The 16,503-nt window shown below is 43.5% G+C and overlaps 1 protein-coding gene across 1 annotated transcript; it reads right to left on the bottom strand.

Moving 5' to 3' along the window:
- Nucleotides 1–894: 894 nt before the first annotated feature.
- LOC311132192 (transcriptional repressor scratch 1-like) lies at nucleotides 895–2,808 on the bottom strand (the record flags this gene model as incomplete). The annotated part of the gene is made up of 2 exons (XM_084165412.1): nucleotides 895–1,634; nucleotides 2,694–2,808. The coding sequence occupies 2 exons, from the start codon at nucleotides 2,806–2,808 to the stop codon at nucleotides 895–897; spliced, it is 855 nt and encodes a 284-aa protein (XP_084021538.1).
- Nucleotides 2,809–16,503: the final 13,695 nt, after the last annotated feature.

Below are 16,503 nucleotides of genomic sequence, written 5' to 3'. Positions count from 1 at the left end.
TTCTAAGACTACGATAAATACGAGGCAGGCAGTGCATAACCATTTACAAAAGGACCCTTCCCTATCCCACCCCATGGGTTTATCCATTAAATACCACACTCACTGGCGTTTCCCTGATATTCAATTTATGTATAACTACTAGAGTACTGGATAAAAGGGTGATGTGTGTTAAAAATGTTATAGTTATTACTCATTTATGTTTTACAAATACCATGCATTATTGCTCTATAGTTCTTTATGATGAGACTCCCGAGAAATATTACCGAAGGATTATATCTAGATTTTGGCAAAAATCCAAAGCTTCATAAAATTGGCATAGATTTCATTATCATCGTTTTTTGCATGCAATATGTTTATAAAGTGGCGAACAAAAATAAGACGATATTTAGAAAGTGGCAAATGCTTTGGCATATTCATGACGAATGCTTGCAAAACAATACTAAATTAAAGTGCAAATGAAGATTCTACACAAAATGAAAGTAAAAAATAAATAAATAAATAGATACATAAATAAGTGAATTAATAAATAGGTTTACCTCACTACTGAACACTTTTGTGGCCATTGGCAGCAGTACAATATTGTCCAATACTTAAAAAAGGTTTGACCTTCGAGAGAAATTAAGACATTTTCAATGTCATGTGAGTTTGGCAAACACATGAAATTTCGACTCATAATAGTTGAACAAGTTGTTGTTGTTATAACGATCAAAGGTGGATAGCCCATGGAAAAAAGTTTAGGGAGGCTACATGCGTAATCCAACATGTCCTTAGTGATGCTGTTTGCTGCAGGAGGGGATAAAACCTGTGCTGTCACCATAGAACAGGTTGTCTAGGGAATAATATAGGGATACCGTTGGAATAAGTTTCATGATGTGTTAATGGTTACTATAGAAGTCAATCGTCAATGGAGCTCATGGGCGAGAACTCTCCCTTAAAGCAGGCGGACTCGTAGTGCTTGTTCAGGTAGGACTTTAAAGCAAAGGTCTTGTCGCATCTCTTGCACTTGTAGTGCTTGAAAGCGGAGTGCGTCTGCATGTGAGCGCGGAGGTTGGAGCGGTCGGCGAACGCCTTTCCGCAGTGCGCGCATCCAAAGGGCTTCTCGCCGGTGTGTGACCGCATGTGTCCCTGCAGCAGCCAAGGTCTACTGAAGGCCTTGCTACATATGTCACACTTGTGCTTGAGGTCGTGGGTGAGCAGATGCATGGCCATGGCGGGCATGGACACGTACACCTTCCCACAGGTGGGGCACTTCTTGGCCATCTTGCTCTCTAGGCTCCGGTGGGTCTGCTTGTGCCGGCTCAGGTTGGAGGACGTGGCGTACGTTTTTCCACACTCGTTGCACGTGTGACGCTGTATGGTCCTGGGGCTGCTGATGGCTTTTCTCCTCGACCTTCCATCCGTGATGAAGAAGGCGTCTACGGTGTAGCCCTCGCTCACGGCGGTGTCTCCGTTGATGTACCCGGATGAGATCTCGGACTGGGGACTGTCGGGCTGGTCTGAGTCCGGTGTTCCGTAGTCGCTGTGGATGCCGTCGCTGTGGATGCCATCGTAGATGGGGCTGGGAGAGGGGACTTTAATGCCATTGTCACTTTCGCCATCATAGACAGACGGGGTCATGTAGTCACTGATGTACCCTATAGCGTTGAAAAGAACAAAAAACGGATTCAATTATTTGTGTGATTAGGCCTACTGATTACTCATTGGGTGGATTCTGGGCGCTTTATTCGTGTCAATTGATGCAACAGTGCAATTCTGCCCAGTTGTAGGGCTTCATTTCTGACTCACAGCGCGTGAGCTCTGCAGCCTATTATTTCAGTAATTTACAGTTCCAACAGAGGTGGGTTGAAAGACATTGACTTCTTGTGAATGTATTTTTCTACATCACTCCACTAAAAACAATCTATATCTCTCTATTTCAATTAGCATGCTAACCCATTTAAGGACAAAGGCGGGAGGGGAATAATATCACTTCAGTAAGCCTATAATTGCATTTGCCGTTCTGACAAAGATCTCAGAATATAGGTCGACGTGCACCACTGAACGTACACATAGCCTGCACTTACATCCAGGGCTATAGGTTACTCCATAACCAAGAGATAGGAACATGCATGAATAATCTATCAAATGTACTTCTGGACAAAATACAGTCTGGTTATTCAAGTATGCGAGTGCGCGCACTGTATGTTTTAAATAGCGTAAATAATGTCTTAAAACATGATCAAGCGTTCGTTTAAAAGACGGACAGACTCTCTCTTTCTCTCTCCCTCCCTTATGTATGTCTGTCTCTGTGTGTGGCTATGGTAGTGGGCTTGTAATAATTATCCAAAGGGATACACTATAACTCAGTATTCTAATCTACAGTATCTTGCAAACTTGTATGTTGCACACTTGTGGGTTGATGCAGCTCAACAGGGGTTTAACCTTCTGTGCTCCGCTGTAGAGCACTTTAAATATCCCTGGCTCGGAAAATGTGCAGAGTCGACAAAAATATATATGACTGTGTTGGATACAATGTGACCGCGGGTCAGCGAAGCTCGATGTGCAACAAGCTATCTGCACGCACACATGCTACAGTAAACGCTTAATAGGCTATACACATATAAGACCAAACAACATATGATAAAACATTGTCTACGCAGATAAAAGATAGTGTAGACTATTAACATCAAAGTAACAGGTAATAACAGGTTTACCTTTTTCATGAAAGCGGAGGCTGAGGTCGGACCTCACTCTGCCATAATGGCTCTCCAGATCAGCAGATGAGAAATCATCCAGCTTAACCTTTTTGACCAGAAAAGATCTTGGCATGGTTCCACGTTGAACAAAACAACACTCGTCCGGTGGTTAAGTCTATCACTCCTCATGCAGGGCTGAGGAAAAGGGGCTGTATAGACGGGCGGAATCGCTTCTTCGGCACGCCGATTTGTGTGTGATCAGATGCCAGCACAGGGCGAAAAGCCTGAGACCCCTTCCGAATCCTCCTTATTGAGCTGCTGATTTTCGTGCGGCAGTCCTGTGTTCCGCTGGTCAGAAATGCAACTTCAGCACTGGATAGCTCCCTTTCAGTGCTGCGCGAATGTATAGGCAGGCAGGCTTCAGCACTGGACAGCACCCCCACAGCAAGAGATCCGTTCTTTCGCTCTTCTCTCTCTCTTTCTTCCTCGTGCAGCTGTCCTCAGTCTCCTCACAGTTGACCGTAGAAAATAAGCTGGTAACTGCGTCCAGGATTTGGCTCGTTTTGAACTTCAGAGAGTATATCACAGCCCCCACGTCAATATTTGCCACTCATTGTATAAATGATGAAAAAAAGCCACTTAGATGAAAACGCAGTGTCTCAGCTTTAGCTCCGGCTCTCTCCTCTTTCTCCGTCCTGCACTCTGTGAAGGTCTTGGGCTTTCTGAAGTCTGTTGATCAGCTGTTGGGATTTATATGGCTGCGATCAGGTGGGAGATGGAGATGGAAGTGCTTAATTTAATCCATAAAAAAAAACTCTCCCGGGACCAACATTGGACTGGGATGATTTATTGACTTGGTGAGTTGTCCACGATTTCTCTTTTTTCCCGTGTATAACAAAGAGTCATGTTTTATCATGATGATGGCTATTATGCATTTTTTTGTAAATCATCACAATAAATACTAAGCTATGACAAGGAAATCAAATCAAATCAAAATCAAATCAAAGTTTATTGGTCGCATACACAGTTCAGCAGATGTTATAGCGGGTGCAGGGAAATGCTTGTGTTAAGTTCCTAACAGTACGGTAAAAATGGCAAAGAACAACACGAATAATAATACAAAACTAGAAACAAGAAATCACTAATGTCAGGACGAATCCAGTTAACAACCCAAATAACACTTTAACAGTAATCCAAATGCAATCTATGCGTATATACACCAAAAATATATTAAGAATGATATATAATAATAGTAGGCTATAGGATATTTTTGTATAGTATTGTAGGCCTAGGATTTCATTTGTGCTATATTTTCTTACTGACACATTAAGCATTAAACATTAAACACTAAACATTGAGCATGTTTAGGCTCCTTTTTTATGGGAGAGTAAGTTATCGTAAATTCATTTTTATTTGGCCAGTAAGGATTCACTTTGGAGTTCAACGTTTTAAAAAGAAAAGACTGCATCTTCTACCACTTTTACAAAATCTGCCCGCCCACTTCACGTTTTTAAATCAACGCTGACGCTAACCACACAACCAAAGGCTGGATGTGGCCCGAGGCTTGCAGGTCACTCTTTTACATCACACCCTGTAAACCAATAGTGTTATTTTTATGCAAATCACATGAGCTGGGTACCAGAAGGTCCTTTTCCTCAATGATTCCTGTAGGAGCCATATGTGTGTAATTAACGGGGATCCAGGAGCAATAGTATCCTTGGTTGTTTGACATGGTGTTATTTTTGTTCTTTACTGCAGCAGGACGCCTTTGTGTTTGTGTCAGCGCCCGGCTAGTCCCCCGCGTGCACCGTGCCATAGTATGGGTCAAATGTGCACTGCAGTCCGGATATGCTATACAAGTTTTGATACGACTTTAATAATAAGCATAGGCTACGCACATATTAGGCTACCACTATTGCCTATACTGTAGGCTATGCTTACCTTGGACAGAAGTAGGCATACTGTAAATATATGTTAACTTTCGTCAGAATTATTTAAGCACAATCTGTCTATTTTATGTGTGAAGGTTTTTGTTTTTATAGTATTCTTTTTTTTGCCTCAGGGATGTAGCCTATGCGTTTCATGCTGATGATAGCAGTTCGTAGCTAGTGTAGATTCACTCTGACCCTGTCTAGCACACCATATAGAGAGGACTATAACCAACAAAGACACTCTCCACAACACCGCGAAAACAGGGCATAAAATCACCTTGTTTAGTGGTTAACAAACTCCACCGTACCCTGAGGATAGCCATGAGGGGATGACCTGACTTGTTTATGGAACGGTAGAAAAAAAGACAAGAGAGAACAGTCTATTCTGCTTGCACCTTGCACGGAATATTCCCGGGAACTGCTGAGTTCAGCTGAAAAAGGCAGGAAAAATATAGAAGCTCGTGCGCCAGTCATTTGCATAATAATAGTCTGGGATGTTGCTGCAACACCCAAACGTCTTGATGGAATCCAAATCAAAAGGACTCATTGACATTTCATTCACTCATGTGAGTGCCATTCGGCGAATATAAACATAATGTCTCCTGGACCATTGTGCAGAGGACAAAGAGAAGGTCAAGTGGCTTGTGGCATGATGTGTAATTCAAAATAGAGATACATTAGATAGAGAGGCAAGGCACCTGCATTCTCTCCAGCAATATGGTAGATCCCTCTAGGAGATGCCAAAATAATCCTAATTAAAATCCAGAACTTTTTAAACAGCAGATGTTCAGGCAGTCATGTCAATGTGCACAATGCAAAGCAGAACATTAGTTAGTCAGTGTAGCAACATGGGGGAGAAGGAAATTACTCCACAGCAACCAGTTCAAGTCAATCATTTGATTTCTCTATAATCATTAGAAATTCAATGACAAATGTAAGGCTTGTGTTAACAAATTACCAATGGTTTCTTCCCAAATGGCGCCCTACTCCCTAAATAGTGCACTTCTTTTGACCAGAGACTTATGGGCCCTGGTTAATAGCAGTGCACTATATAGGGAATAGGGTGGCATTGGGGACATAGATAATGTTACTGGATCCAGCTGAACACAATAGATTTTAGGGAGAGATGACCATGGCTGGGACTATGTACACCCAACCACCCATATCCTGTTAATTTCCCTTAGTCTTAATATGGTCATTTGCATCACATTGTTAGTTGTAAACAACACAACTCAGAAAGTACTTAATCTTCCACGTCAGTTCTTCATTACAAAGATAAGAGGATTTGTTTTCGCTCTTTTTATAAGTGGGTGAGAGGAGCTCTCTAAGCCCAATTATCTGCTATAAATCCAGTCCTTGGGATTTCACACAACTTCCTCTCAGAACAGCTAACCCTTAAAACACACAGCACATTGCTGTTAATTGAACACAACTTATATAACAATAACATTACAACAACATTACAATAACATTGCAACAACATTACAATAACATTACAATAACATGATGTAATTTACCCCAAGTCCATGCCATCCATCACCTGTCTACCCCCCAGTTTATCCCTCGGACTCTCTCCTATATGCATTATAATCTGGTCCATCCACCACCACCACCACTCCCTCCACCTAACCCCTCTTCATCCCTGCTCCAACTCCCCTCCCTGGGCTTTGTCCCCACCTGGACTCTCCTATATGCATTTCCATAATCTGGTCCACCCACCACCCCCTCCACCCAACCCATCTCCACCCCAGCTCCACCTCCCCTCCCTGGGCTTGGTCCCCACCTGGACATGGTTGACGTGGTCCTGGTCCTTGGAGAGAAGGCAGCTGCAGAGCCTGTCTGGCCTGCCCGTATGCCTGCCACTACCCAGGCATGGCAGCTGGATGCAGCCACGGGCCAGGGCAGTAGCACCACCTTGATGGAGTGATGGGTGGGTGGTGGTTGAGGCCCACAGCTGTTTAATGAGAGATGTGTGTGTGTGTGTGTGTGTGTGTGTGTGTGTGTGTGTGTGTATGAGTGTGTGTGTGTGTGTGTGTATGTATGAATGTGTGTGTGTGTGTATGACTGTGTGTGTGTGCATGAGTGTGTGTGTGTGTGTCTGTGTGTGTGTGTGTGAGACATATTAATGACAGACTCAGCTGACGGGACCATAGGTTAATTAACATGATATGTATATTGATACCGCTGGTTCATGATGTACTGTATGGTGATACCCTAATTACTTATGAAATATATGAACAGCTTTACTAAGCAAACAAAACATAGTTTTGGGGGAGAACACTTGGTATTAAAGATAAGGTCCATTAAAGGTCTAGCACACAGGTAGCCTACTGTTATGGGGAAATGCATGATCCCAAATTAGCATGTTCAGCTAGCTTTATTATGGTGGACATAAGTACTGGACTATACAGTGCCTTGCAAAAGTATTCATCCCCCTTGGCATTTTTCCTATTTTGTTGCATTAAAACCTGTAATTTCAATGGATTTTTATTTGGATTTCATGTAATGAAAATAGTCAAAATTGGTGAAAAAAATAAATAACGGAAAAGTGGTTCGTGCATATGTATTCACCCCCTTTGCAATGAAGCCCTTACATAAGATCTGGTGCAACCAATTACCTTCAGAAGTCACATAATTGGTTAAATAAAGTCCACCTGTGTGCAATCTAACACCGCTCATCACCCAACACCGCTCATCACCCCGAGAACACCATCCCCACAGTGAAGCATGGTGGTGGCAGCATTATGCTGTGGGGATGTTTTTCATCGACAGGAACTGGGAAACTGGTCAGAATTGAATGAATGATGGATGGCGCTAAATACAGGGAAAGTCTTGAGGGAAACCTGTTTCAGTCTTCCAGAGATTTGAGACTGGGGCGGAGGTTCACCTTCCAGCAGGACAATGATCCTAAGCATACTGCTAAAGCAACACTCGAGTGGTTTAAGGGGAAACATTTTAATGTCTTGGAATGGCCTAGTCAAAGCCCAGACGTCATTCCAATTGATAATCTGTGGTATGACTTAAAGATTGCTGTACACCAGTGGAACCCATCCAACTTGAAGGAGCTGGAGCAGTTTTGCCTTGAAGAATGGGCAGAAATACCAGTGGTTAGATGTGCCAAGCTTATAGAGACATACCCCAAGAGACTTGCAGCTGTAATTGCTGCAAAAGGTGGCTCTACAAAGTATTGACTTTGGGGGGGTGAATAGTTATGCACACTTATTTGTTGTTCGTTTCACAATAAAAATTATTTTGCATCTTCAAAGTGGTAGGCATGTTGTGTAAATCAAATGATACAAACCCCCCCAAAAATCTATTTTAATTCCAGGTAGTAAGGCAGGCAACAAAATAGGAAAAATGCCAAGGGGGGTGAATACTTTCGCAAGCCACTGTAGATATAATAATCACACTTTGTAACTGAAAAGTCATTTATGGATTCCTCCCAAATGGCACCATATTCACTATTTAGTGAACTACTTTAGACCAGAGCCCATTTGGTATGCAACCTATATAATTGTCTATAAGATAAGGACAGCTACTTCCTCTACCAAAGCATTGAGTCATCCCTACGACCTCCCACTAACTTATGTTATTAATGCCTATAGATACCACTGCCAACCCAGTAAGCAATAAGACAGACACTGACCCTTAAAATCTCATCAGAAAATATCCCTTCCATGGGCAGACTATAGTATTGTCTGGGCCAGTAATGCCGACTTAGAGTCTTCGTCAGCTCTATAGGCCAGTCAAGGGATCAGAGGAATCATGAAATATTAGAGGCCACTGTACTGTCTCCCAACTTATATGAAACTGTGCTGAATCCTTGCTTTGGGTAAAGTGACTTACCGTCCCTCATACCCATGCAGATATTATACTGTATAGCTAGAGAGGTGGAATTGGTCCTCTAATGCACCTGAAAACATATAGATCTCATAAATCTGTAACCGAGGAGAAGTTAGTGCCAGACGTCCAAAATCCTGAATGACTTTAGGATTGGGGCTGGGAATGGTTGTAGAGGTTTATAAATGTAATGTGTACTGGATGTAAAGATAATGCAGCCATCATGCTTCAGAAGCCTTCTGTACAATGGCTAGAACAGCTTAATCAGTGACAAATAAAAAGGCATAACAAGTCAGCAGAACTATTTCAAATGACAGACAATCCTTATAAGAATCCCTCCTTTAATAGCTGTGAGTATTTGGATGATGACGCCAGATCAAAATATTACATTGTATCCAAATATACACAAATACAATTATAATGAGTGTTGCTGAGTCCAACAAAATGGCAATTTAAGGGGCAAAACTATCTTGTCTTGAGAGATCTTGTCTTTTTCCTTTGTCTGATTCTATTCAAACGGTGTTGCTGCTCTGTCCCTGTTGCCTTACATTGTGATTCTATAAGACTTAAGGGCTATAGTGGCCATGCATCAGCCTCTGTCTGGGGGTTCACTGGAGTGTTGAAGTAAATTGCTTTCAGACTATAGGAGGCCTATGTGTGCCAGTGAGGTGCTGCAGTGAGCAGGCTGCAGAGTAGAGGAGACATTAATTTACCTCAGAGTGGCACCTGAAGATTTCACCGGCAGAAAATACACTCTCTGCTTTACCGCCGCTAACAAACGTTCACTTCCGTTGATCTATTATGAATTGTATTACAACCAAGGTAAAAGTGCAACTGGAACATATGCATGGCTTTCCAGTCATAATGGCTCTAGATGGCGCTGTATTTACAGTCCTGTACGTGTTAAGTAAACAAACTATTTTAAACGTTATCTGTTTATGATAATGGGGTGCAGGCATATTATCCTATGGGTAACATGTATTGCATATCAAGCAGTCTAGACTCTGTCTATCTAGGCTGATCATGTGGGTTTCATCCCACACAACACATGCGTCCTGTCTGCCAGGGGTATCTGACTGCCAGGTTCCCCATCTCATCCATCACTTTAGCACCCTGAAGATGGGGGGTACGGTACCCCCTGCTGGGGCCCCCCTCTGACCCCTCACCCCCTGACCCCCCATGCATGAATGGTCATTAGAATCTAAAGGAGTGGGCGGGAGGAGGGGGGTTATTGTGTGTGTGTGTGTGTGTGTGTGTGTGTGCATGTGTGTGTGTGTGTGTGTGGTGTCAACGTGTGTGTGAGTCTCCCATTACTCCCATGTCCACCCATCCCAAACGCCCACCACAGAGATATGCATAGCGGCTCACATATGGGCCTTCTCTTGAGAAAATCACCTATCAGTCTAATCTGGGCCAGTCTGGAGACTGGGGCGACATTAATCTTATTTGTCATAACCCGTCTCTGGGGATGGGACCTCCACCAGCCCCCCTAGCCCTACTGTTTGGGGGGGCTTCCACAGACCCCTTGTATCTCCCCCCGCCAGGGCCTGAACCTAATTACATGTGAAAGTTAAAGAAGCCAAAATGAGGACAAAGGTAACATTATGTAGATTCATGTTTGATTTCCATTTATCTTTCTTTCTTCTTTCATTTCAGTTTTTTGTTTGGAAAGAAAGTCTAACATTAAAAGAGAACCTTCGTGTTTGATGTTTAAATTATTGCTGTTTAAGCCATTTTACTGGCAGGGCTTTAATAGTGCTGCCATATTATTGACCAGTAAGAAACTCAGCTGCATGAAATGGCAGTAAAGATGATTACAATGCAGCGAATGGCAATTAAGTTGGCAAAAATCTAAGAAATATCAAATATATTGCTGTGAATTGCAACAGCGCAGTTTCTCAAAACCTCTTATAGCCAGTCATAGCCTGTCACATAATATGGAGATGAAAATATAACGAACAAGGCACCAAAAGGTTGTTGAGAGACGCTGTTGACTATCACACTTCTAATCTCCTGGTTCTTCTGACCTTTAATTACCAGCCACACAACACAACATCCACTAACTCCTCTTATCAGACAGAAAAAGGCCTCTCTGCATCATTATATCAGTGTGAGAGCTAGAGCATAACTAGCTGACACATACACACACACATACACACACACACACACACACACACACACACACACACACACACACACACACACACACACACACACACATACAGCTCAGCCATTGTCATTAGCCTGAGATGGACATAGAGAGAGATAGCGAGAGAGAGAGCAAGAGAGAGAGGTATAGAAACATCCAGTCCATCGCCCCTCTTAATGAAGACCACATCAAGAGATTAGAATAAAGAAAGGCCAAGTGGTAAATTGAGAGTACACATTTGGAGCTGGGAACTCTAACCTGTTTTACATAGAGCATGTCACCAGGGGAATCGGACCAGATTAGCATTTTTATTGCTCGAAAAGAAAGCCCCGTGCAGCCAGCCAGCAGTCCCCACCCCTCCCCTTTACACCCCTCCCAGGCAGGGCCCTGGGCATGGAACCTGGCATCTGGAACCTGGAACCTGGAACCTTGAACCTACAATCTGGAACCTATCACCTGGAACCTGCATGGAACCTGGAACCTAAACCTGGAACCTGCATGGAACCTGGAACCTGAGACCTAGAACCTAGAACCCGGAACCTAGAACCTGGGACCTGGAACATAGAACCTGGAACCTGGAACCTGAGACCTAGAACCTAGAACCCGGAACCTAGAACCTGGGACCTGGGACTTTGTGAGGCATGCCTCACTGCAGTGTCACCTGTTCTCTGATTTCTTAGCAGCTACACAGAACGGTCTGTCTCGGTCATAGAGAGGAGAAGAGACCAGCGCCTGGCTCAAAGTAAAAAATGCACCGCTGCTCTGTGTGTGGAGAGGTGTGGTCATTTGTGTTCATGTTTTTATGGGTGTGATAGTGTTTCGATTTTTTGATGGAGCGTGTGCGTGTGCGTGTGCATGTGCGTGTGTGTGAGCGTGGGTGCGGTGCCTGTCTGCCTGCCTGCGTGCATGCCAAAATAATACACATCCTTCACGCTTTTCTGAAAACAAAAAGAAAGCTCCTCCTGTATATAATGTGTGAATGAAATGAATATGTGTGTGACCCAAAGGGGTTTGGCATAGAGGCCGTGCAGCATCATCAGTCAAGCCAAATCCAATGGGGGAGAATAGAGGGGTCTTAACAGAACTGCAGAACTGAGTCTGTGCCCAAGGCAGCGTCAACCCTTCAAATGAAAGGACAAACACACTCTGTAACAGCGTGTTGTCAACACGGGGAAAAGTACACATCAGCGTGAGAGCAACAGTTTTTTCCAGCCTGCCTAACTCTATTTGTTCCGCTTTGCGCTCCTCCATGCCTTTTGGAATCACACAAGGCTGCCGAGGGGCTTCAGTGGGGGAGAAAGGAAGGAGAGAGGAGCAAACGATGCTGTGGCGTTATCAGATTCCGCTCTGCTTGGCTATTTTCAATTAGTCAGCTTCTTCCCTTCCAGCCTTTAATTGCCTCCTCTCTCTCCTCCGACACCACCTGAGGAAGACACCATGTAGAATTCTATTAGGCGCTTAGCTCGTTCGCCCACTTCTTTCTTTTTCACCCACAATTCTTTATTATTGTTGCTCTCAGGTTCTTTGTCAGTGAAATGGCTTTAGGGATGGGAGGTGACGTGGGGGCTTGGCTATTTAGTTCAGCACCGATGAGCCTCATGGTCTTCTGCTAGGGAGTCAAACAGGCTGTGTTCTCTCTCTCTCTCTCTCTCTCTCTCTCTCTCTCTCTCTCTCTCTCTCTCTCTCTCTCTCTCTCGCTCTCTCTCTCTCTCTCTCTCTCTCTCTCTCTCTCTCTCTCTCTCTGTTTCTCTATCTCTCCCTCCACTGCTCTGTAGTCAGCGGTGGTTTGTGCAGCGAGAGCCAATCTCATTATCCTTATTATTAGAGTCTCACTGTCAAGAGGCAGACATCAGATACGAAGGAATGGGGACGTAGGTGGCCCCTTGCACTGATAACCTCTCTCTCTCTCTCTCTCTCTCTCTCTCTCTCTCTCTCTCTCTCTCTCTCTCTCTCTCTCTCTCTCTCTCTCTCTCTCTCTCTCTCTCTCTCTCTCTCTCTCTCTCTCTCTCTCTCTCTCTCTCTCTCTCTCTCTCTCTCTCTCTTTCTACAAGACGGATCGAAGGTGAGAGCTCAATAGCCTATCACCAGCCCTGTTCACTCCATGTTGTTCTTATTAGGACTTGGGAGTGCATTAGGGCTGAAAGGAGACCATATTATGAGACATAAGGACCAACGCATGGTTACTATTACTGCTCGTCATCTGTCAGGCTATGTATGGGTCTAATATCTTACAACCTACATGGATAGATGAAGTAGTAGTACACAGAAGTATCATGTAAAGCAGATGACATTTCATTGACTGTGTTTTTAATGAGAGCAATTCATTAGTACTGGAAGAAAATAATGATGGTGTCTATTACGTGTGTAATTCTTTTACTAGTGTAATGGTGTATTTCTACTACCTTATCTCATGTTGTGCCTTGTGTGACTCAAAACATTTCACATCATCCAGTACCAGTCACCAAAGCACTTAGTTTCCATCAAATCAAAGTCCCTCCATTGGTCAATTCAATCAGGACCCTTGTTGTCCCTTTCCCCCTTTGATTTGTCCTACCCCTGTATTGTCCTAGCTTCCACCGGAGGGTCTTTGTGTTGTGTTCCACTGTATCCAGACTGGTCTCATAGACTAGATGCAACATAGTAAAGGTACATCTGGGACACTCAAATTAGTATGATATTTTACATTTGGTATGGTTGCATAAGACATAAGGCTACTTAAGGCAAAAACTAAAGGAGGGTGGTTGGTCGGAGTGGATGTGTGGATGTATAACGCAAACGTTTAGCAACCTAAAGGTTGCGTATTCGAATCTCATCAAGGACAACTTTAGCATTTTAGCTTATTAGCAACTTTGCAACTACTTAGCATGTTAGCTAACCCTTCTCCTAACCCTAACCCTAACCTTAACCCTTTTAGTTAACCCTTCCCCTAACCCTAACATTAACCCTTTAACCTAACTCCTAACCTTAACCCTAACCTTAACCCCTAACCCCTAGCCTAGCTAACGTTAGCATTAGCCACCTAGCCATCCCTAGCTAACGTTAACCACAACAAATTGGAATTCAGAGCATATTGTACAAATTGCAATTCGTAACATATCATTCGAATTGTTATTTGTAACATATCATATGAAATGGATGATGGACATCCACAAATGAATACATGTAACATACCATACAAAACGTCACATATCATACTAAATGGAGTGTTGTGGATTTACGTACAGAATAATACAAAATGCTCTGAGACCACACTGCAGTATCACATGGATGTCTCTATGGAACCCCCCCCCCCCCCCCCCCCCCGTAATCACTGTGGCTGGGATACTGATAGAGGCTGCTTCCCAAATGGCACCCTATTCCCATATAGTACACCGCTTTTTACCAGAGCCTTGGCAAGGCTCACAGCACTATACAGGGAATAGGGTGCAATTTGGGATGCAGACTGGAGCGAGGAAGGGCTGGAGCTCTGGGTCCCAGGGTAGGCCTGTTCTCTGCTCTGATTGGCTGACTGACAGAGCCTCTATTGTTAACCAACAATACAGAGGATGGAAGGAAGGCTGAAAGGCTTGTGTGGCTCAGTTGCAGCTCCTGAAACATAACCTCTCTTTGTTAATCTACTGTAAAGCAGACAGGTCTCCAGGAGGGAGAAGCAGACTAGACATATTCAATAGAAGTTATTTAATGGTCAATAGTAGAGCTTCCATTTTAAGCCTGGTTCCTCTCTAGGTGCTTCTGCTTCCACATTGCTTGCTCTTTGGGGTTTAGGCCTAGTTTCTGTAAAGCTCAACTGCTATTGTAAAAATGTGATTTATTGATTGATGTCAATAATGAAACGCTTGGTATCTGAATAATAAACCTATTTTACAGCAAAAATAAATAAATTGGGGGTCAATCTGAGACTGATAGTAAAAACATTCAAAGAGGGATTAGAGAGCACTGACATGAAGTAGATAACATACGTAACAAATTGATGTAGAATTCCTAGAATTCCCTCAGTTGCATTATGCGAGTGAGATGGTCACTGTCCACTTTCTTGTGGTGCTGAACTTCAGAATGTTGATTCTGTTGCAGTCCACTGAAGTGGTGCTAAATCTCCGGTATTATAGACTTTCAGTAAGTGAAGCTTTGGTTGCGAGTTTCCCTGAAAAAACAAGTTTTCTCCCCCCCTCTTTATCTCTCTCTCCTCTCTCCCTCCCTCCCTGCCTCCCTCTCTCCAGATGGTTGAGGTGACATGGCCTGTCTGTCTCTGTGTGAGGGAGGACATGGGGAGACACGCTCCATCAGACATACATAGGCTAGTGTAGTGCATGCACCCCTAACATCTCCATGTAAACATCTGCATTGACATGACAGCCCAAGATGAATCACCACAGACAGACAAGAGGGTCACAGACTGAAATAGACTGCGGCTCTGTCAGTGCCCTGGTCAAAAGTAGTGCACTCAAATCAAAATCAACTCAAAACAAATCAAATGTTATTGGTCACATACACGTGTTTAGCAAATGTTATTGCAGGTGTAGCGAAATGCTTGTGTTTCTAGCTCCGACAGTGCAGTAATATCTAACAAGTAATATCTAACAATTTCACAACATATACCCAATACACACAAATCTAAGTAAAGCAATGGAATTAAGAATATATAAATATATGGACAAGCAATGTCAGAGCGGCATAGACTAACATACAGTAGAATAATATAGAAAACAGTATATACATATGAGATGAGTAATGCAAGATATGTAGACATTATTAAAGTGACTAGTGTTCCATTTATTAAAGTGGCCAGTGATTTCTAATCTATGTATATAGGCAGCAGCCTCTAATGTGCTAGTGAAGGCTATTTAACAGTCTGATGGCCTTGAGATAGAAGCTTTTTCAGTCTCTCGGTCCCAGCTTTGATGCACCCGTTCTGACCTCGCCTTCTGGATGATAGTGGGGTGAACAGGCAGTGGCTCGGGTGGTTGTTGTCCTTGATTATCTTTTTGGCCTTCCTGTGACATTGGGTGCTGTAGGTGTCCTGGAGGTGTCCAAAACGTTAAGAACACCTGCTCTTTTCATGACATATACTGACCAGGTGAATCCAGGTGAAAGCTATGATCCCTTGTTGATGTCACTTGTTAAATCCACTTCAATCAGTGTAGATGAATGGGAGGAGACCGGTTAAAGAAGGATTTCTAAGCCTTGAGACAATTGAGCCATGGATTGTGTATGTATGCCATTCAGAGGGTGAATGGGGAAGACAAAAGATTTAAGTTCCTTTGAACGGTAGTAGGTGCCAGGTGCACTGGTTTGAGGTTTTTCATGGTCAACAGTTTCCCGTGTGTATCAAGAATGGTCCACTACCATCCAAAGGACATCCAGCCAACCTTACATTTAAGTCATTTAGCAGACTTATCCAGAGCGACTTACAGTTAGTGAGTGCATACATTATTTTATTTATTTTTCATACCCCTTGTGGGAATCAAATCCACAACCCTGGCGTTGCAAATGCCATGCTCTACCAACTGAGCTACATCCCTGCCAGCCATTCCCTCCCCTACCCTAGACAACGCTGGGCAAATTGTGCGCCACCCCATGGGTCTCCCGGTCGCAGCCGGCTACGACAGAGCCTGGATTCGAACCAGGATCTCTAGTAGCACAGCTAGCACTGCAATGCAGTGCCTTAGACCACTGCGCCACTCGGGAGGCGACAGGTTAAAGAAGGATTTCTAAGCCTTGAGACAACTGTGGGAAACATTGACGTCAACATGGGCAGCATCCCTGTGGAACGCTTTCGACATCTTGTAGAGGCCATGCCCCGACGAATTCATAATTTTTTGTACACTCAGTGTATATCTGGCTTATGTATTCAATAACACATTTTAGAGTACTGGCTAATCTCTGCAACATTGTACAATACTGTCTTGTC

Source organism: Coregonus lavaretus (assembly GCF_964263955.1).
Source record: "Coregonus lavaretus genome assembly, chromosome: 7".
In the NCBI taxonomy this organism is placed as follows: domain Eukaryota; kingdom Metazoa; phylum Chordata; class Actinopteri; order Salmoniformes; family Salmonidae; genus Coregonus; species Coregonus lavaretus.
This window is presented reverse-complemented; position numbering and strand designations above follow the sequence as displayed.